Consider the following 23,684-nt stretch of genomic DNA (forward strand, 5'->3'; position numbering starts at 1 on the left):
TTACTTTGCAGTGCCTGAGTTTTGGCATGCCACCGGGATGGTGTGTAGCCACATGGCCTACAACAAGAAAGGGCTATTTATCAAATGCAGCAGAACTACATGATTCTAATGAATTCTGAAGGGAAGAACATCTCTTCCCCCACAGGCATTTCTCCCTGTGGACTGTAGTGACCCAACACAAAAACTGTTTCTTTATGAAAGGAAAAAGAATAAGGAAGAGCTGTCCTGCAACATTCAAATAGAAGCACAGGAATTCACAAATCCTTCCAAAAGCTTCAAGGTGGATCTAACCTATTAACAAACACAGTCCCAGAACAGACAGAATGCTCTTTATTCTATTCAATTCTGTATCAACATCCAGTAAATTCCATCTCAGTATATACCTACCAGATTTTGTATGAGCAGAATAAAAGAGGCTACAACCCCATTACCTAAGCTAGAGTCCTCAAAAACACAGAAATGGTTGCAGCTGCCACCCTGGGGTGTGCAACAGGGCAGCTGTCCCCTGCAGGAGTTGTCTACCTCTCACATTCCAGGGCAGCCTCTTCCCCCACCTGTCCCCTTCACATCAGAGAAGTAGGACATTGCTACCTCTCATTCCTGGAACAGAAAAATCCAATTTTCTCTGTGCTGCTGTAAAGCTTTGAGCAGCACTGATCTTTCCTAATGAAAAGGATGAGGGCCATGTGAAAGTGAGAACTGCTGCCTGTTCCTCTACATCAGTGCAGTGAAGTATGTATTCTAGGGCAAACATCACAGTGGAGCTTAAGGGAAACATGCTCAGATGTAGCACAGGAAGAATGGGCTTTCAAGACCTCCTTGGGAAAACATTTTTGCAAGATCAATTACATGTATTTGCAGAATGTGCTTTAAGAACAAGGTACTTCACCCTGCTTAAAAGACTTTGCCAGCTTAGGCTCTGATATGATGGATGCCAAGCTGCATCAACTCCTGAATGTAGAACCCAACTGAGATCACCTGCAGCCCAATGAAAGACACTGGAGCAGTCAAATACCATCAGATCTAGAATGTCACTACTGGCAACATTCAGTCCCTGCTCCACAGAACGCAACCAATATGTATTTATCAGTCCCAGATGACTTAATTCAGTGCTATAAAAAACCCTACCCTGGTGGTATCCATCTTCATGAGCTTCTGGGACTGAGGCCAGAGTAAATACCTCAGTTTTCCCAAGGATGGACACTGCAGTCACATGGAACCAGGAAATACATAGACTTTAAATGTTTAATGCAACTCAGCTATGCACCACTGACCGCACAGCCTCACACGCCACAGTGATAAACAGTTTTTATATTTTATCTTAGCTTACATGGCACGCACACCCACGTTTCTGTTTAGATTAATACGTACACTTTGAGTAACGGCTTAATTAACTTGTTAAACATTTAGAAAGTCTCCAGATGAATGGTATGTAAATGACCCACACAGATTTTTACCTCGCATTTTTTTTCTACCTCCAGCTTTATTCAGAAAGGGGAAAACATAGGCAGTACCCAACAGCACATCTGAATCGCTTTCACATTTACCAAGTACTTCTCACATTTCTGGTTAGAGCTGTCGCAGGATCAAGATAAAAAAGATGGTGTGAAGTGAAAACATAATAAAATGAGGAACAGAAAATAAGAATTGAAAAGCGTACACAGAGCTGACTAATAGATCTAATTCCCTTAAACTGTACTAGAGAGTCCCCATTACCCCCTAGAACTGTAAAGTAAATAAATAAATAGGGTACTGGACTGGTATAGGAGAAGACATAAAGCTCAGAGGGGTTCCCACTTTTTAATTGCATCTTCAGGAAACACTGTTTCTTTTCTAGGATTTTTGCCTGAGCTTCACACCAGAGCCAGGCACATTCAACCAAGATGCAGAAACGTTCTGTATAATAAGAACAAATACAAAGAAAAAATACCTCCTTGAAGACTGTTTTTATTACTACATTAATTCCCACTGAACACTATAGAAAGGTATATGGACTTCTAGCTTTACATGTTAAATGCCAAGACCATCAAAGTATATCTACTATCTATATAACATTTCCTAATCATCAAAAGGTGTCTTCAGTTTGAACCCACATTTGTTACCTTCATAGGCATTAAGGTCTTTTTCCCCCTCTCCTCTCCTTTTTTGAGGGTGTTTGTGGCACTTTCCCCATTATTTCAAAAAGAAAAGCCATTGAAGTGGTAAAGATACCATGGAAAATGATGACACAAAGAAAATCAGAACATCAGAAAAAAATAATTATTCTTCACTTTTGGTTTATAGAAAGAAAACGTGATAAGAATCTTGCCAAAAGACACAGTAAAACAGTTCTGGGCACTATGAAATGAAGTACTATAAATAGCAGTTTAATTTATTATGCTGTTTACAAATTCGTATGTATCTATTACTAAACATTATTTTGTAATGCAGCTTGCAAATTTTGCCTGCCTGCAATAAATCTGTCAGAACTTGAAGTTCCCTTGTCAAGAGAAAGAATTTATTCCAAGACATTTTCTTACCCCTTTCACAAAATTCCCTGGATGTTTCATGTAAAATTCTCAACAGTTAAAATTCCATTTGCTTACCTTAATAAATGTAGCCAGAGAGGACATTTCCCTTTTTCCAGTTCCCCAGTTTCCAGTTTTTTCCCCAATTCCTTGTATTTTGATAGTTGTAAGAATTTTAACATCATAGGTTAAATCAACAGCACACACCCAGTTTACAGAACTCTATCATTTCCCCATGGATTTCTACAGATACATGCCAATGAAGATGTGCTTGCACCTGTATACATAAATCAAATGTGTCAGGAGATTATATATATATATATATATATATATATATAAATCTAAAAATAAGTAGGTTTCTGCAGAGTTTGAGCTCTCTACAGTACAGAAGTTACTGCAGATTCTCAGGTAAATCTGAAACTAACAGCTGTAAAACCCCCACAGGTCTTCCACAAACAAGTAATTCCAGTCTGCCAATTAATTGCATTTAATATTCAGTTTCGTAAGCTATATTGCGTAAGGATTTAATTACTTAAGCAACAACTCGCACTTAAAAAAAAAAAGTCTTAAAATCATTTCTATAAATGAGGAGATGTTAAAGAGGTTATTGGAAGTCCCACTGCAATTAAGTGGCTGAGTCATGAATCATTTTGCTATACAGAACAGTGTATGGCCTAATTGGAGGAACAGGAATCTAACATTTCATTCAAGGCTTTGACACGAACTCTATGTGTAGCCTTCGGGAAATAAACTCTGCAGATGGGTAGGCTGAGGATAACTGTATACAGTCAGGATAATTGTACTTACTCACTGGATGTCAAATTAAATAATAGTTGTAAAATGGCTTTAAGAGTAATATTAACGTCATAAATAACCACCACACCACAGTGCTTTGGAGAAGACTTCAGAAACTGTTCTTGGACATGAAACTTTCTGGAAATCATCAACTCAACTTCAATTAAATACTTTACAAAACCAATTCACTTCACTGGTTGTTATAGTCTCCTTACATTTCCCAACGCTGTTTCTTTTTCTAACAAAAGAGTTCAGCCAAATCTGACTTTGCTGAAACTGTTTGACAGGATCACAACTGTTATAGAGACCAATTAGTATTTAGAGGAAACAGTCATCCTCCAACCAACAGCCAAAGAAACAAAGGCCAATGTAATAAAGCACTCCAAATGCATTTGAACCAAAGTTCACTATTTCCTGGCAGCTCTGAGCTGAGAACTTGCAAGGGACACAAATAGTAAATGATATTACCCTTCACCATGTACTCAGACTGCACCTAATAAACCAACGTTCTTTTGCTGCATCAGAATGATGCATGTCATCTACATATGTATGCTTGGCACTGAAGAATTTTCCAAGCTATTTCCAGTCACTTCAGAGAGAAATTCTTATTCTCAGAGGATTGATACATCTAAGATCTCACATGGGAACAGAGCTACAACAACCTCCTTCCAGATGTTCAGCTTGCTCCCACAGGTCACCACAGATAGCATCTCTGTCTGTAGCTTGTTCACTTGGTTAAACTGTAGAACCTAGAGTTTAAGTAAGAGTGTGAGAGTTCTCACAGCAAGAAAGCCTGGAAATTCAGTGGCCTGCCAACACACCCCAAAAGGAGATGAATTCAATACTGAACCAGTTCTAAAGAAAAATCACTGATCATCAAGACCTTTGGAAGGCTTCCTCCTCAGCAAGTTCATAGAAGCCCCTATACGTTTTCAATTACATCCAATGATATCCAGTTCCCTCCAGGTAAGGCTCTGGCATAGGAAGGGGCAGGCCAGCAGCCCTTTTAGTACTGGGGTTGGCAACAATGAGCCTATGCCACAAGTAACACCAGTTCTCTTCCACTGGCAGTTCAGATGCCTGACAACCTTAGCAAGCAAGAGGTTAGCTTTCACCTTGAAGGAGTATTCCTATTCCTAGTATCTATCACTGCAATTCATATCTAAAGCTGCAATCAACACTGAAAAGACTCTAAGTGATACACAGCACTTATGTTGCTTAAATACAAGGCTCTTGCTTAAAATTTCCAGATACATTAATTCTAAGCATCTAATCTTTCAAAAAACACCATAACTACCTGTAGCAATGGCCCAACACCTTGAAAATTAGGCTGCATATCGAAGCATTTTGCACTTTGGATCCATAACTGAAAATTACTCTTAATGACTGTATTAGTGTTCTGACCTGAAATGTTTTCAAGCTATATACCATGGTTCTGTAATAATGCTTAATGCAATGAGCATGACTCGATATGTCAAGGGTTTTGGTAGCTATCAAGTGTACAACATGAAGATACAATTAAACAGAAAATCCTACAATTAAAGAGACAAGAGACTATCTTTGATTTGTACTTTAAACTCTTACAAAACGCAGTTTTTCAAGATGACCATTTCTTCACTTTCCAGACATAACCACTTAGAATTACATTTTATCCTCTGACCCTTAACAGAAAACACATTAGCATCAAGTGAGAGGAGTGCTGATGTGTCCTAAGAGATGTGGGCTCAGTGCCATACCTTGCTACAGGCTTCCCACTTGACATCTAACAAGTCCCTTGAACTCTGAACCTCCGACCTCCACCTGGAAAACCAGTCTTAGCCTCCAAATGCCTATGGCACATAACTACTGTTGAAGCCTTCCATCCTTGGTGACAGAGGTCATCCAAGCATCCTGATGAACATACTGGTGAGTTTGTTCTCTCCGAGCAAGGAACATCCTGCACCCTAGCTATTCTCAGCAGCTCACTGTATAACAGCATGAATCTTTGGGTTCTTCACAAGTACTGAGAACAGATACTTTAGAGCAGATTCTGTACATACATCCAGCTTGCCAGCAGAAACAGAAAAGCCACTAGATTAGGCACGCATCATGGCAAGAGCAAAGAACTTCAGCATAAAGTTTGGTGATGTGTTGGAACAGGCTGACCAGAGAAGTAGCAAACACATCCAGGAACAGCAGCTCCAAGATACAGGCAGACATGGCAGTGAAGGACACTGTTAGTGGGCATGGTGGTGATGGGTTGATGGGTAGATGTGATGATCTTAGTGGTCCCTTACAACCTTAATGATTCCATGGGGGAGAATGCCAGGGACATTGTCTCACATCAGCTACACAGGCTGGAGAGGAAGCCACAGAGCTTACACAGATATCTTAAAACACAGACACAGATTTCTCCTCTTCCCTGGTTTCCCATGCAAAACTTTCCCAAGGTCAGGAAGTCAGTTTGCTCTGAGGGTAAGGGAACGCATACAACCCTTTGCAAAGGCAAGGAAAAAAAATGCAGATACCTATTAAAAGCAATATATGCCTCCTTCACATCATAAAGCAAATCTGCCAAGTCCAACTGTTTCATACTTTTAGTTTATTAAATTGCTGTGTTCATAAAACTTAAGTGACCCTAGAATGCATTACCATTTATCTAGCAATCCACACTTTGTCACAAGACGTTTCTGTTGGAGCTGTATTCCTTAAGATGCAAACCTTCTTAAGAATAATGGTAGGATTTAAAACGTACTATAAACTCACTGCACAAGGTAGCACTGGCAAAGAGGAGGACGGAAAGTCAGCAAATAGATTTGTACCAATTCAGATATATCAAAGTGCATGCCTATAGATGGGTTAGAGAAAAAGCTTTGAGACAAAAATATTGGTAGTGCTTGAACTGGGAGAGCTGAAGCAGCATCTTGCCCTTATGTAAAGCATGGAAACTAGCAAGAAATATATGGTAACAGAACTAGGTCTACTTTCCTACAGATTTAGTATATATGTAAAGCTAGTTTTTCCTCTTGTTCAGTTCTCTCTCAACTGTTTTCCTCTCCAGTCTCTAATTAGGGTTGAGCACATGCCACAGCTTGAGCACTAACAGGATCTCTCTCCCAGCTACAGATCAGCAAGAACTTCAATTCTTATTTGGATCCCTAATCCTCCCCAGACATCAAACTGTAGCATCACTGAGGATGAAAGGGACCTCAGGTAGTCTCCAGTCCAACTCCCTGCTCAGACTAAGGTCTGCTAGGAGATTCTAACTAGCCTACGTGCAGTACATACAGAGTTGGGTGCTGCAAACCTCTAGCATGGAACCTTCCACAACCTCTTCTGGAACTTGCCTCAGCACTTAATTTAGTTCAACTTCACCACAAAATTCAAAGCTTATTGGCTGGTAACGGAGGAAGATGAAGCTGACAGCTGAGCTGCATAATGCTGGTTTCCATAGACAAAAGGTTGAGAAACAAGCATTAAAACTATACAGCTATTAGTTTACGTTGAGGGATTGACAACCATACCTATAGAACTCAAGGCAGGTGTATATCCTGTCATTCTGAATGCAAAGTGACTTAACTAGACTTTACAAAAATTAACTGGAGCTCCATGCATAAGTGAACAGCAACTTCAATCTCTTTTCCTTATTACATATGTAAAGGTTATTAGCAAATAGACAAAGTGAAAATTTCAGCTAGCATAAATGATCAAATGCCTAAACCCTTCCAAAGGGCCAGTTGATCACAATCCTGAAAAGCATTATTTCACTCTTCAAAGTAAATATATTAATTTAAACCATTTATAATCACAGATAAAAATTTCACTGCAAAACTTATTTAAACCATTTTAATAGGATTTTTTTCTAGCTCATTAGAATTACACCTTTACAGTCTTCAAGAATAGGCCTAACAATTAATTCTTAACCTTCTTAGTAGCATCACCTGCTCCCAAAGGATTCGAATTTAGGAACATCATGCCATTCCATCCAACTAAACCACACAGCTTCTCAGTATCAAGGCAACACACTTCTTACTCCGGTAAATCAGAGCTGCTGATTTTTACCACTGCCATGGTATACAGCCCCAGAAACAGATACAAGCCTAGACCACAGAACTCACAGATTGGAGAATAGCCCATGTTGGAAAGGGCCTCAGAAGATCATCAGATTTGACCTTAAATGTTTACCTCACATATAGTTATATAGTTCATATCTAAAAAGATAGGAACCGCATTTCCATAGTGCCTTCTGCTTTTCCAAGAATTTGACTTACTGCAGTCACCTAGCTTCAAGTCACTTAAAATTGAAGGAAAAGATGAATAAATAACTGAATGAAGAGGCAAGCAACCTGATGAACTTCTGCTCTCTCATCAATCCTCATGTTCATCCTCAGGCAGATGAATACCACAGTGTATGTGATGTGACACAGCCTGAAGAGCATTTGAGTGTCTAGTATGAAGCAGAGGCTTCCTTGTTACCCTAGTAACCACAGAATAATACAGCTTAATGTCCTTCAAGCTAATAAAAATATCCTACAATACTTATACGGAAACTTTGCAAAAAAAAATGCTCTGTTGAGACAGATTTCCCTCACAACAATACAATCACATTACAACTCTGCATATTATTTTAAGATAGACAATTTTAAGGAGACTCTAAGCAAGTGTCAACACCAGAATAGAGAACCAATTTAGGAGATAATATAACTGTTACCAATTTGTCTTTTTACTTCAGAAGCAGTGTATCATATCTTTTTGATTATAATCAAGCTTTCTTTTAAAGATATAAAGTCTGTCACCAAGGAAAGCACACCAGGAACTTACGGGTTACAGACACAGTTATTTCATTGACAGATATTCTGGAAGCCTCTTCACTCCTGCTTGAGTTTCTACCATTTACCTCCTAACTTGAAGAAAAAAACCACACCAACATCTTGCCATGACCTCAGAAGGTTGGTGGGACTTATCTGAAGTAATAATTAATTTAATTACTATACCATGAGCCCGGTTTAGATAATTCGAATGTTCTAAAGACTAAGGATGAGCTGAGCAGCAAGAATGTTTCCTATCCACGGTTTTTGGAAGCGACCTCTATCTTTAACAACTTTTGTTGATTTAGAGAAAACTGATCAGCCCATTAAGTGAAGTTGTTTCTTCACCTTTCCAAGTTTCAGATCATCTTCAAGTGTTGAGTAGATTCTCCCAACATACTATGTCTATTCTGAGAATTTCAAGCATGATTTACTCATAATCTCCCTTATATGTTAGAATCACATCATAGAATCATATAATAGAATGGTCTGGGTTGAAAAGGACCATAATGATCATCTAATTTCAAATCCCCACCCACCATATGCAGGGCTGCCAACCACTAGACCAGGCTGTCCAGAGCCATGTTGATCATAAACTTCTGACATAATTTTCTTAGGAAGTTATTTTGTTCTTTCTACAGTAAGATAAGTTTCCATTACAGAAAAAAAAAAAAAAAAAAAAAAAAAAATTAATAATCTCACAAACTATTTCCTTCTAAATCAACATCCTGAATATACTGGACCATTCTAATGTTCAGAACTCTTCTAATAAGAAATCAGTGTCTATAAAATTACACCAGATGTAGGATATCTGGTACATAATGTGGAAAAAAATATTTCTCCTTATGTGCATTTCATATCTCATATTTGTGCAACTATTAAAATGAAGTCAGCTAGCATGAGGAACTTGGGTATGCTCAAGATCCCAGATGTTGAGCTATTTATATTTTAATTCATGCACAAATGTTAATTTCTTTGTGTTTTGTCTAGGTTAAAGAAAAATTAAGCTTTTCCCAGATGAGTTACACTAACATGACTGACAGCCATTTTATTTGCTACAAAAACACTCTGTGGTACCTATACCACCTTGAAAGTGGCTTTATTCTGCACATGTTCCGCCCTATTGGGTCATGTCTCCAGCAGGAAGGCCAGCTGCCAGGCCTCCATCATCCCTCAGCTACCCATGAGGCCACATCACTAGGGCTCTATCTGCCTTGCTGCTCAGGCTGGTGTCACAGTCACCAGCACTGCCATGGCTTCTATCAGGTAAAAAGGTGGGGGCTCAGCTGGCAGGAAGGGTGGGCTTTGCTTCATTACAGTGAGAACAAGTGCAGGAGAAGGGAAAATAAGATAACATTCACAACAAAAGGCTACACCTTTCAGTGTCAGCTTCTCTACAGAGAGAAGGAAAAAAGAAATAAGCCAGGCCAGCCAAAGTCATTTCTTTAAGATGCTGTAAATTCCCACACAAGCACCAAGTTTGCACTGCTTGAATTAGTGAGGAAAATGGTTAAGTTTATCTGAAGTGAGATCAAACAATGTGGCTTTACTAAACTCGTTCAGAAAGTTACTTAGTGATGAAATTCCCATCCAGAAAGGATGGTAATTTGTAGACCTAACCCTCAAGAGTGGTAGTCATAATGGTAAGAAACTACTTGAGAAAAGGCTGGATTCCTTTTGAGGATGTCTGTATTTAAAGAACCACACACCCAGTGTCCATAACACTTTCCTTGTTGAATTGCTAATCGGTAACCAGAATTTCTGGAAAACAGTCCTCTAATTGTTTTTCTCCACATTAAGCTGCCCTATGCAGAAAGGCCACTTCAATTAACACGAAGGTGTGTGGGGTTTGAAGCCCAGACTTTTCCCAGTCCTTTTAATCTAACCGCGTTTATTGCTGACAGATAAAGTCTTTCAAAGGAAGGCGGTTTTGATCATCTTGGAGAGAAGAAAGCAGACTTCAATTACTGACCCAATTATCCCAGCGAGGAAGGCAACACAACTGCTTAATTTCAGAGTAATAAATGAATTTCCAAGGTGTACCTTTTCAGTTTTCATCCAAGACAGAGCTTCCCATTGTTCCTCTCTGGAGGGCTGCGCTACCAGGACTGGAGTCACTATTTCTGAATATAAACTACCTGCAGGAGTTCAACACACTCTAAGATCAGCGATCTACCACCTCTGGGCAGTATGTTTTACTCTTGAATATGCATATCAAATCTAAAAAAAAAAAGAAAAAATGTTCTTTTTTTTTCTTTTTGGTATACATTATCTAGATAGAGTTGCTAAGGTTGGAATGGGATAAAGAAAAAACACACCAAACAGGATATCCTGCAATAAACAACAAATCATTAGATGAACAAGCTCCTGAGAATCTGCAGACGAAATACTGGGTAACTGATTTAAAACATGTATATCCAATTTAATCTCCCATAGTGAGTATACAAGGTAGCACTCCTTTTCAGAGATGAAAACTTTGTAACCACAGCCTTCCTCCTAATGGGCCCACTTCAAGCATAGGGCTGCAGCATTACAGGCTACAGGCCACCCTCCTTCCCTCTTCATTGTGTGTTCCAGAGTAATTCTGATCTAGAAGATTGAGTATCCTGACCTCAGCTTTCTTTAAAACTCATTTGCCTTTTCAGAACACAGTCACGTTGTACACTTTAGTAGGAAAACTGACCAATGTGGAAATGTTTGATCAAAGAGCCAGGAGGAGCTACTTTTCCATCCTCAGATCAGACACCACAAGGCTAATCATGAGCTTCTTGTGATAGAATCTTACATACACTTCAGGAGAATGCTTGTACGTTTACACTGTCTTCCAGTGTCAAACATCATCTCCCCTTAAAAATGGGCCCTATGGTTAGTTATATATTCACATGATGTGTCCCATCTATAAAGCACTATCACTGACCTGCAGATGAATACAAGGGAACTACATGCACAACGGTGCAAATCAGGAAGGTGGAAAGACTGCTCTGCTCTTGTGAGACCCCATCTGGAGTACTGTGTCCAGGTGTGGAGCCCTCAGTACAAGAAAGACATGGAGATTTTGGAAAGGGTCCAGAGGAGGGCCACGAAGATGGTCAGGGGGCTGGAGCACCTCCCCTATGAGGACAGGCTGAGGGAGTTGGGTTTGTTCAGCCTAGAGAAGAGAAGGTTGCGGGGTGACCTCATTGCAGCCTTTCAGTACCTGAAGGGAACTTACTCCCAGGAGGGGAGTAAACTCTTGGAAAGGGCTGACAATAGCAAGACACGGGGAAATGGTTTTAAGTTAAAAGAGGGAAGATTTAGATTGGATGTTAGGGGAAAGTTCTTCACTAGGAGAGTGGTTAGGCCCTGGAACAGGCTGCCCAGGGAGGTTGTGGATGCTCCTTGGAGGCGTTCAAGACCAGGTTGGACGGGGCCCTGGGCAACCTGATCTAGTAAATGTGTATGTTTGGTGGCCCTGCCAGGCAGGGGGGTTGGAACTACATGATCCTTGAGGTCCCTTCCAACCCGGGTCATTCTGTGATTCTGTGAAAGAGCAGCACCAGTCCATCAGGAGACTGTCCAAGGACTGTGTTTGCTCACTGCCGTTCTTGAACACCACCCTATAGCACAGGTGCAGAGCAAGTCCGGCAATCCCTTTGTTTGCTGAATCAGAGGTCAATGCGGAGCAAAGCATAAGGCCTGGAGGCAGCAGGGCGATTTCCACAATAGCTGCAGTCCTTTAAATAAAAACCGGTACTTGGAGTGGTAATAGGAACAGCGCTCCTCACCAACAGCTGCTGACAGACTCATCTGATGAGCAGATTTAGCATCTGAATGTGGCTGCTGTGAAATGCGGTTACAGAGAACACCAGAAGTGTTAGAAGAGGTTCGACTGAAAACTGCTCAATGGTAAACAGATTATTCAGAGGTTTGCAGCAGCCAAGTAAAAAACAAAAACAAACAGCAATACTTCAGTAAACAAAAGAGGGTACACAGATGCTGATGGGAAAGATTTCAACACACCAGATTAAAGACTGTTAGGTATCCAAAGAGTACAGGAACGATTATGATCTGATCCACGATGTCAACTTGTAAAGAAGCAGATGATACTGAGATAGTCTGCTAAGAGTCCGCAGCTTTAATGCTAAGTAAGGCTGCAGATAACCAAGCTGAGGAAATACAGCAGAGAAGGACGTGAAGACTAAACTAACAACCTTCCTCAAGCTTGATACTTGACATTAAAAGCTGTGGCCTCTCAACAGGCTACCTCAGTATCACCTGCTACCCAGTTTCTTCCTACAGGAGTCTATCATTCCTCAGACAGTATTTGTACAAGGACAGCCACACAAGTAGATTCTACTCCAAATATAACTTTATAATCCGCAATGTAACCCGTGCATAGAACTTGATTTTAAGTAAGGAAGACATTTGAACAGTGGTAAATATAGTCGTGTGGAGGATGTAAAAGCTTTGGTTTATCTGAGGGACTGACAACAAATCTCAGAAGAAACAGTTTCCAAAGAACAGAGAGAACAGTGCGGACTTTGTAATCAAGTCTCTCTTCTACTCACTGTTCTATATTGATAAAATTCATGCAAACAGTGTTTAGGAATTACCTTGCTCAGAACATAATGAAGCTGATCTGAAAAATCATGAGGCAAAGCAAGAGGTTCAGCCTGGAGAAGAGAAAGCTCTGGAGAGATCTGACAGTGGCCTTTCGTATCTGAAGGTGGAGTGTATAAGAAAGAAGGGGACAGACTCTTTAGCAGGGTCTGTTGTGGTAGGACAAGGTGAAACAGTTCAAAAGTAAAGGGATTTAAGACTGGATATAAGGAAAAAGGGTTGTTTTTGTATTTTACTGTAAAGGTAGCAAGGTACTGGAGTAGGTTGCCTAGAGAGGATGAAATGCCCCATCCCTGAAGACATTCAGGTCAGGCTGGATGGGGCTCTGAGAAACCTGACTGGGCTGTTAAGTATTCCAGTTCATTGCAGGGAGTTGGACTAGATGATCTTCAAAGGTTACATCCAACTCAAATGATTCTATGATTAAGAGAGAAAAGTATCCTGGTAGCAAATATTGCAAGGCCTGAACATAAAGTTGATGTATATGAGCGCCCTGAGACTCCAGAAGAATTTAAGTAGGTGCATCTGAGAGGCTGCTCCACAGGATTCCTGCTTACCCATTTCAGTTCCTGCAAGCCTATATCTAAGGTTTTGTTCAAGTGACCCAGCTGCTTGAGGGCCTACAGCTGGAATGCCCCATGGGCCACATACTGGAACCACAATGCTTACCTGAGCTTTCCTGGGATTTATTGATCAGGCCAGCAAGCAGTTCAGTCCCTCAGAAGCCTAATTGACTAAACACCCATCTGTGAATCTAGTAATGCAACAACATGGAAGTGCTCAGTAAAAACAACAGCAGATAACACTTCCACACAAAACCATGCAAGTAACAGGAAGCCATAGCAGTGCAGTTTCTCATCTTGCAGCAGTGCAGCAGCTGCAGCTCTGGTGAAGGACAGGCACCTTCTTTAGTCTCAGGAGCTTCTCATTGGCCTTTTCCAAGAGAAAGCTACAAGCAAGGGTAAGGAAAATGCTCCGATCTTCCCGTTATACAAATACATGAGGACAAATTCACAATTTCCAAGGGAATGACAGAAAAAGATTAAGTGTACAGTACAGACAGTAATCTAAAGAAAAATAGCAGGGACTGAAACAGAGATTTCCCAGTACTGTTTATTCGCTTTATATTAAAACGTCACTGTAAAAATCACAAAACCAATACTCTGAACACCAAACAAGATACCAAAGGACTCCTCTTATCCAAGGACCACAGCATTTCAGATAAAGGTCAACTGTTGCTCCATGATGGTATATGGGTTCCCATCTTCCTCCCATACTGTTTGAACCTCTGTCTTCTAATTAGTGAGAGGGCCTCCCTCGGAAAAGTAAGTAAAGAGATGGGTGTTTGCTCCAACAAGACCACACACTTCTGTGTACAGCAGGTTCCTAAAGAACCAGCACACAACGACACCAAGTTCTTTTGCAATACCCACTTCTCATGTAAGTTCCTCCCCGTCCATAGGGCCAGAAAAGGGAAGACTGAAACTGGAGAAGATATAAAAACACATTGTCTCCAGTGCATAACATATTCAGTAAAATCAACATCAGGAATCACTGTATCCATTCTGGTTTGGACAATCTCCTGCACATTCAGTACAATAATGAAGCCACCCTCATCCTTGCCCCCAAATCCCCTGCTGTATAGCAAGGAAGTTATCTGTTGAAAGAAGCAGATGGAAGAGGTTTAAGTGGTACCAACTGATCCCGTCTCCCCCTCAAAACTTAACAACATGCCAGCAAAAGCAATGGAAGAATTCATTCCAAATCACTGCTGGGATTTCAGTTGTGGAACGCAGCATTACCCCAGCAGAAGGTGACTCATACTTCTCTCTTTCAGGCATTGTAGGGAGTAACCTGCATGTCAGCTGCAAAGAATCTCACTGTTTCTGAGACTAGCAGAGCAGATGCCTTCCTCAAGCAGCGAGATGCAGAGCCTGGATTTGATCAGGCTCAGGAATACTTGGACCAGTTAGGCTGTTTTCTGAGGTTATGAAAGGCATCTGAGAGAATGCTCCAGAAGAAACATTTCAAGGTGATCATCTTCAGCTCTCCAAATTCTTATCAAAAAGAAACTGAAATCCTAAAGCTGAAAACAACAACAATCCCCTCCTGCCTCCCTCCCCACTTCCAACCCTTTTGCAGCAAAAGAGGAGCAAAATTTGGAACCTGGAGTTAGAAGACGACTACCAGGAAAACTCTTCATGACATTAAGTCCTCTTGGCAACAGAATAACACGCAGGCTGAAAACACACCTTCAGAAAGAAGTGAAAAACACACCAAGAAACCCCCCCAGTGTACAAGTAAGGACTGCTGCCTGGTAGCTCACAAGACACACCTGCAGGATTCTGTACTGTGTCCAAATGCAGTAAAACACAGAGGTGGGTGGAGGAAAAAACAAAGATTCTGCCCCCCCATGTGTGAGCTTTTAGGACAATGGCATAAAAGCAAAACGTTTCAGAATCCTTGTTTTACTCTGACAAAACCAGCATGCTTCTAAAATTTAACACTGAAAATATTGAGAGGAAATTTCAGATGAAAAGCAGTTCTTGAGAACAGATTTATGCATTTTCTAAAGGGATCTTATCAAGTTCACGTCTTATTTTTGAAAGAAAAAAAAGAGCCTACTGATTTTCTTGCATATTTATAAAATGTTTCAAGTAAGATTTTGTGAAGCAGTTAAAAAGATGTTATAGCAATGTGAGAAACTGCAAGCAGATCTCATCAGATGAAAGTAGGTTGCTTAGTCTTGGCTTGTGCTCTACCCTGTGAAATACACTAGGAGTAAGAGGGCAAATGGCACCCACAGCCTCCTACCAAAATGCAAACTAGCTTGTCACAGCAAGCTCACACACAGCCCAGAGGTGATCTATGTGGCTATTTCTTGAAAGCACCTTTTTCTTCCAGCTCATCTGGAAACCGGGACCGACTTCTTCACAACATGCAGGGCACTTCAAGTTCAGTGCCCTCATCCAGTTCAGTGGGATCCAAATCATTTCCAGCTCAAATTAAATTGCAGTGGAGTCGATACTCACATGGGAATCTCCAACACTATTAATCTTTGGTTAAGGTGTCTCCCTGCTAAGCAGAACTGCAATGGGAACACAAGAAAGAAACACAACTCTTACTTTACAGGACTATTTCACCACAGACAACTATAGTAATTGATCACTTTAAAATGCTTTGATAGTGTTTGTCTCATTATCCAGATTTTTTGCTATGGTAGCAACTGTATCTTAAAAGATGTTGAAGGTCTATCCACACAACTTCAGCAATCATAGAATCACAGAATGGCCTGGGTTGAAAAGGACCTCAAAGATCACCTAGTTTCAACCCCCCCACTATGTGCAGTCGCCAACCACCAGACCAGGCTGCCCAGAGCCACATCCAGCCTGGCCTTGAATGCCTCCAGGGATGGGGCATCCACAGCCTCCTTGGGCAACCTGTTCCAGTGCGTCACCAACCTCTGTGTGAAAAACTTCCTCCTAGTATCTAAGCAAAACCTTCCCTGTCTCAGTTTAAGACCATTTCCCCCTTGCCCTATCACTGTTCAGCCTCGTAAACAGTTGTTCTCCCTCCTGCTTATACACTCCCTTCAAGCACTAGAAGGCTACGATGAGGTCTCCCCAGTCTTTTCCAAGCCAAACATGCAATGTTTCAAAAGAAGCTAGTCAACAACAAATACACTTTTTCTACTTTTTTGCCCATCACCTGACACTTCATCTAGGGTAGCCTTCACCTAACCAAGGCAATTAAGCGTCACCAGCATCAAATTTAAAGAGCACAGCACCAACTAACTGAGCTAGCTCTATGACATAAATGTTAGGAAAGGATGACACTCCTATCACACCTATAATTCAGTCGTCTAGACTAGGATTTAAGACAACACAGCTGCTGAACAACGAAAAGCATTGGAGTTACAGCCATTGTTGTAACTGTACCTAGACTGTAATGCAGCAGAAACTGGGGACTCAGTCCACATTGGAAACTTTCGAGGAGGAAAAAAGGAAGCAGGAAGCTAATGATTAAAGAAGAAGATAACTACAGTTCTTGTAGCCTTAATCATGCCAATCTCTGTACAAGTCACTACGTGCCAAGATAATTCAGCACTGCAGTCCCGTTTGCTTCCCTATTCCCACTCGAAACGTTATCATCGCATCCCACCTACACAATGTACAAGGGGGTGGGATAAGAAAAAATAAAAGATGTTTGAACAACACCTGCAATATTTGTGAAGTTTAATAACCAGTAACTGCAGGTGTGCTCTTAGCTGCATAAAAAACAACAATCTTAAAGTGAATTACGGGGAAAACAAGAAGAATGGATCTAATAATTCTGGGGTAGACACTTACTTGTAGTCTCATAGTCTCGTGCGGGTTGGAAGGGACCTTAGAGATCATCAAGTCCAACCCCCAGGATTCGAGCCTCCTGTGTAGCAGAGCGGCACTTCTACCACTTGCGCCACAGGGGATTCAAACCCAGGCCCCAGTGTTGCAACGCGGCGTTCCTACCACTGCGCCACCAGGGCACACTCAGGCGTTTCAAATTGTACTCATCTTAAAAACTCTCAATTGTCACAGAAAAGCCATTTTTAAAGTTTCAGCTGAAGAGAACGCCTGCTAACGGAAGAGATTCGGCTGAACGAACTGGTACTCGGAATGTTTTATTTATGACCAAAACAACAAAATGTGTTTCTTCCATATAGTAGCCAAGTGAAGAGCGCACAATCATGGTTATTTTGAAAGAAAAGATGTGAGTTACTGCCAACTGTGTCGGCTATATGAAAAACAGTACTTAGAGAATTATTGTTGTCTACATATCAAAGGCAAAACAGAAACTCTGGTAAGCAATGATTTTTTGATAGAATTTTCCAAGCACTCACTGCAAAATCTGTCAAAACAGCTTAATGAAGAGCAAGACAGAAGATATTCAGCCCCAAGCATCAATGCCGTATTATTGCACTAAACTACGAAAGCCATTAAAGCCACTGTTGCATTCAATCTTTAACACATTACATTGCATTTTTACAGCACGGACACAATCAAGTAACACCGCATGACTGAAGGCAAATCTTGCCCCATACTGTTCCACTACTTGACCATTTTAGCTGTCCATACATATCCACACATGTCCACAGCGCCATAAGCTACAGCAGCAATTAAGACCTATAAAGAGAAAGTAATGCTAAGTGACAGAAGCATCATTAAGAGAAATTTAAAGAAGATAGGTTGTGATCTAAACAAGCACCATCTAAACGCATATAGAAAAGGCATTTATCTACCTGGCATTCTCAACAGAAGTCCAAAGAAACACCCAAAAAGCAGGAGGGGATAAGAAAACTCAAAGTATCATGGAAGCAAGTGGGGAAAAAGTGAACCAAGGGAAGACAAAGCATGAAATTCAGTTAAAAAGCTTTAGCAGGAAAATACTAAAGGCAGTATGTTCCAAGGACGCGTGAATACTTTAAACATCTGACTTTCAGACTAAGTTGAGCAACATCAAAATCATCTTCTATAGCTTAAAACTGTGAGCTGTCAGACGGTTTTTTTGGAGGACAGTCTATGTATGAATTCCCCTCTTGAATCAAGAAACCTATAATTTTGTCTGACAGAATTATTTCATTAATTTCAACTTAAAACAAAGGCAGATTGACTTAAAAGAAAGAAAGAGAGAAAGAAGTCTGGCAGTTATTTAACAAAAACACAAAGAAAACCTCAAAGTTGAAGTTGAAGATGAAACAAATTTTAGAGCCATGTCCTGTAGGAGTTGGGTGCTCCTCCCACTGCAGCCATTTGTGATGTCCCTTCAAGTTAAAGAAGGGAAAAGGGCTGCTTTGGGTCTCCTATTGTACTTAAAATACTTTAAATGTAGTGTCTGAAGCCCAGATCGTGTCAGAATTCTACCCAGTTTCCCATGTTTTCTCAGAAAAAGTTGCACTTATTAAAAATCTCTAAATCTTTTCTTGCAATAACGTGGTAAGTTTCACCTAACAAGCACATAAACGGGTGTCAGCTTGGCCTGGCAGGCTATGGAGAACGTGGACCATGCTTATTACCTGCTCTGCCTTTTCCACTTGAAGATGAGTAATCAATTCACTACACCAAGATCACAACAAAAGCCCTCTTGCTAGAAAGACTTAAGGATTTCAGTCTCTTCTTATTTCTACCATCTTTGCATGGATAGCATCTATGAAAATCTCTACGCATTTGCTTTGTTCTTTTGCAAATAGTGCTTTAGAAGAGCAGTATTTTCCAAGTTTAAGTCCCACTGGGTGTTTAACTATTTCTTCCTGGAAGGCCGGAACCTGTTTGCTGTCAAGTGTGTTACAGCACTGCTTCATGAATACCGGTCTAAATGGGACTTTCTTTAGTCAAAAAGAAATGTGAAATACACAGGGCTTCAGAATAGCTGGGGTTGCACCAGGTGGTTATTTTCAGAACCTGAAGTTGGACCAGAAGGGCATGTTTAGGTTGGATATTAGGAAGAACTTCTTTACAGAAAGGGTAGTTAGGTACTGGAATAGGCTTCCCAGGGAGGTGGTTGAATCGCCATCCTTGGATGTGCTTAATAGCTGTTTGCATGTGGTACTGAGGGATATGATTTAGTGGAGGATGTTTAGAGTTAGGGTTCTGGTTAGGCTGTGGTTGGACTTGATGATTTTCAAGGTCTTTTCCAACTTGGGTAATTCTATGATTCTATGATCTCCAGAAGTCTCCTCCAGCCTTAACCACTCTGGGATTCTGTGGCCGCTGGTAAATTCAACCTAGTCTGAAGAATATTAACTGAAGCAAAGAGCTAAAGAACAAAGTAAACTATTTAATCTCTTCAAAACTCTATACTGATTGACAGCCATTTTTTTTTATCATCATATTATCTAGTTTTAACAAGGATATGGACCCCAATGTACTAAATGATCATTGAGTAGAAAGCATTTAATCTTTAAAGCATTTGGAAAACAACATTTTTCAACTAGACATTTGAGCAATTTGTAATTCCAAGTATAGTTTTCCAGACTTAATCACCATTAAGTCACTTAAGTACATCAATTATCATTGACTCAAGATGCTGATTTCACAATTAATAGATTTCAATAATCACTTCTCTCATATGCTTGAAATTGCCACACAGAATCTCTAGACCAGGAGGCAGATTTTCATCCTGATGGTGAACATTGCCACAAAGAACATTCAGTTTAGACACGTCCTTGTGATGTTTTTTCTTAATATACCTACACCGTTCAGCCCGCGTTTTCAGTCAACCTAAATTAATGTTTTCTGGTCTTTGTTTCCTAGAGAAGAAAGCAGTAGATTAATTAAAATTTAATATTTACTTGTTTTCCCACTACTTGAAACAAAGCATTTCCCAAGAGTATTGCTACAAGTATTATCTAGTAGATTCTGCAAGACACAAACACAACAGTCCTGTCTTCATAACACCGGTCAGATGTCTAGAGAAACTACAGCAATAGAAGAACAGCAAACTGAATGGGTAAGATGGTTATTTCTGTGCTTTAGTTTCTGCTTGAACAGAAATGAGAACACTTTTCTATTTCACGAGGTTCTAGTAAAAATGGACATAGTAAGCTACCACATGAAAAATATGCTGGGGTACATCTCATCTTCCTAACGCTACCACCTCTCAGCATTCGGAAGTACTCATCTTCAAGAATTGGAAGAGCCAAGGTTTAAGATACAGATTTGGCGCAAGCAGGATCCAGAAGCTGGTATTAGGTGCCTGAACACGTGGGGTTTGAACAACGCATTTCAAATTGCATTGCGAGTAGGAGTTCCCAAACTAAGCTTATCTATCATCACCGGTGATAACTGCTTCAAACAAGCACAGAAGTGCCCTCAAGTTCCCAAATCCAGACAGCAACCTTATGCCTTTGACTCACCGCGTACAACCCGACGCCTCACACTGAGCCACCACACATCTTTCACTCTCCTTTTCTGATTACATTCCTCAACAAGCAAAACAAGGCTGCCACTGCTTCACTTTTTCAACAGTTTCTTTCTCCCCATGTACTTGTGCTGAAGCATATCTCCAGATAAGCATGGCTGGCTGGCAGCACTGCAAGGACAGCTCACTGCAAACGTGATTGCTTTGTACATCACAAGCTATGGCCAAGTCACTTGTTGGGTAGGAACTCCTGTAAGAAGCAGCACCTAAAGGAGGAAGACTTGATTCTGTAAAGCTTTGATCCTGTACCACCACAGTCTTCCATCCCACACTGGTGGTATGCTTAGTTATGGAAAACCCCATCCTACAGCACAGGAAGCACTTCTAAATCCTTTCCCTTCTACTCATCTTATGTCTGGTCAGAAAGGGCTGGCAGTGCATCCATCCACTCAGCACTGACAGGACTTCGGCACTGAAGGTAGTGCTTTGATTCATCCCCAGGAAGATCTAGACAAAAATATGTTTATTTGGAAAAGGCAGTTTAGACTTAAACCAAAATTTCGCACTAAAGGACTTTAATTACCTGTTAAAGGCTATGGAGACACCCTCCACTCTTCTTGCTAAAGCTGTGCACCACACCTGAAAGGGATGCAGGGCTCCCACACTAAGCAGTACAAAAAAAGCTAGACTTTTAGTTATACCATTAGGAGACTTCTCTGGAAACTGGGAGACCTGGATTTCAGACCTGTTCAGGCCTATTAATGCATTGTTTTTTAACATTAAATAGCCATTCAGCAGAAACCATAGAGGCAACAGCTACCTTAACTGCTTCTAACCATTCGCTTCAGAGTTGAGTGAAGGTCTACATCTTCCTCTCCCTGCTGGCCCTGTAAACACATTATTCATTCCTCTAACATAAAACAACTTCATCAGGTGGAATGAAGGCCTTCCTTCGCTTACTTTGGTCTGGTATGTGGTTAGACCAGGGAGGCAGAAAATTGAAGCCTGTATCTCAACTTGAAGAGGAAATTTCACCTGGCTTTTCTACTTTACATGAAAAGCAACTCTGCTTATATAAGAATACAAGGGTACCTTCATCAGAAAACAAGAGCAGGGACAACATGTAAAATATAAAGATACGCACAGGTTACGAGACCTCACTGAGCCGTTCTCAGGTACGTTGATAACTCAGCGATGGTTTTGTATCAATATAAGCAAACACTTGGTTTTTCTAGGTACGCATCCTGCAGAATCCCTGGGTAAATCAGACTGTGATTACCTGCCCTTCAGTAAGGATTAAATGCCTTTGTGCAGCTGCATTTCATATATAACAACTACTTGCACAGGTGCATATCTTTGAATACGCATTCTTCCAGTTCAGCTTGCACCCCTGTTACTGGTTAAACTGACAGTACAACACATCTTATACATTGCCTGCTAGCTCCAGCAACCTCTGAAACAGAACAACAACAAACCGTGAGGTACGTTGGCTAGGGAGCATCTGGTACACTTTCAATGTTAAAAAGTGAATTGGAAGATGTGCTTTCAGCAAGTCAACAGCATCTGCCTTTCAACTGCAGCTCACTTACAAGCATCAGGACTGGCTAGAACCACGATTTCAGCTGCTTTTTGGTTACTTTGCATACAGGAAATATAGAATTAAAGCGTTGCTGGTGAATCTTTCATCAGGAACCTCTCTGCAAGCCAGAAGTTGAAGCCTTGTGACACAAGACACAACAGAAGAAGAACAAGAGTGGCATTCAGACCTACCCAAGCAGTGCTGAGTCAATGTAAGCATGGAAGTGGCAGTCACTTTCTATTCTGTTTCAGCATCTAGAGATGTCAGTTCGGGTCTGAGCACAGGCAGAGCCACAGCACTCAGACTGACAAAGCACGGGGGAACCAAAGGCTAACGAGCGCATAACTCCTACCTTCACTACTTGCAGAAAAACCTCTTCTTCTATAACGTTTGCATGCACGGCGAGAATCGCAAAGGTAAAGAAAACCAAGTTATTTTGAACTCAACACAGAAAAACGCGTTACATCAGCCTTGATACCCCCTACGAAAAAAGTTAAGGCACGTATCAGGGAAGCAGAAAGTTGCAGCCCTCCCGAAGGCCTGGGCCCTGCCTGCCCACTTTCACCACGGCTCTACACCGTGTTCCGGACCGTGCAAGCCGTGCTGGTGGCCCATTCTACAAGGGCTGCCGGCTCCCTCCCCCTCGTACAGCGGCAGCGCCGTGCTGGTACGTGCATTCCCTCGTTGTGCTTCCAGCCCGATGCCCACACCCGGCTCGGCGGCCGCGGGGAAGCGAGGAGAGCTCGGGCCCCGCCTGCGGGCGGCTCCCCCCCACACCCCGGCCGCGGGGAGCACGGAGGCCCCCGACCCCCGCCCCGGCCCCGCGGGGACACGGCACCTCTTGACGCGGATGATCTGGTCGCGCATGGGGCGGATGTCCTGGAAGCTCTGCTGGTTGACCAGGCTGTAGACCAGGATGAAGCCCTGCCCGTTCTTGATGTAGAGGTCCCGCATGGAGGCGAACTGCTCGGTGCCCGCCGTGTCCAGGATCTCCAGCACGGACGGGGACGAGTCCACCTCGATCTCCTTGCGGTAGAAGTCCTCGATGGTGGGGTCGTACTTCTCGATGAACGTGCCGGTGACGAACTGCACCGTGAGGGCGGACTTCCCCACCCCTCCCGAGCCCAGCACCACCACCTTGTACTCCCGCATCCTCCCGGCGAGCCTCGTTCCGCCCTCCAGCCGCCGCCCGACCCTCACCTGCCGCCCGACCCTCACCCCCCCGCCATGAGCCGCCCCCTCCCGTCCCGTTCCCCGCCGCTCCCGCCGGGTGCTGCCGGCCGCGGCGCGGCTGAGGTGGGGCGCCCGCCCCGCCCCCTCCTTCCCCGGTCGCCACGGCAACAGCCAACCGGGCGGCGGGAGACAGAGCGGGGAGGACGGAGTCACGTGGCTCTCCCCGCCGCCTACCCCCGCCCTGAGGCGCCGGCCAATGGGAGAGCGCGTTAGAGGCACGTGACTCCCGGGAGCGGCGGTTTCCTGCCGGCCCTGCGCTGTCTCCATGGAGACAGATGCCCCGCCCAC

The 23,684-nt window shown here is 42.1% G+C and overlaps 1 protein-coding gene and 1 long non-coding RNA gene across 2 annotated transcripts in view; both read right to left on the bottom strand.

Moving 5' to 3' along the window:
* RAP2A (RAP2A, member of RAS oncogene family) overlaps positions 1–23,375 on the bottom strand; it is a 32,633-nt gene extending 9,258 nt beyond the window's left edge. The window contains exon 1 of the mRNA XM_015851571.2: positions 23,002–23,375. Within this exon, the coding sequence (XP_015707057.1) occupies positions 23,002–23,315 (314 nt within the window). The 5' untranslated portion in view covers positions 23,316–23,375. The remainder of the gene's footprint in view (positions 1–23,001) is intronic.
* Positions 13,788–22,509, bottom strand: LOC107308018. The gene is made up of 2 exons (XR_001552593.1): positions 19,918–22,509; positions 13,788–15,776 (listed from the first exon to the last, which is right to left on the bottom strand). It is a non-coding gene; the product is annotated as an uncharacterized LOC107308018 (long non-coding RNA).
* Positions 23,376–23,684: the final 309 nt, after the last annotated feature.

The sequence above is a fragment of the Coturnix japonica genome, chromosome 1 (genome assembly GCF_001577835.2).
Source record: "Coturnix japonica isolate 7356 chromosome 1, Coturnix japonica 2.1, whole genome shotgun sequence".
Classification (NCBI taxonomy): Eukaryota; Metazoa; Chordata; class Aves; order Galliformes; family Phasianidae; genus Coturnix; species Coturnix japonica.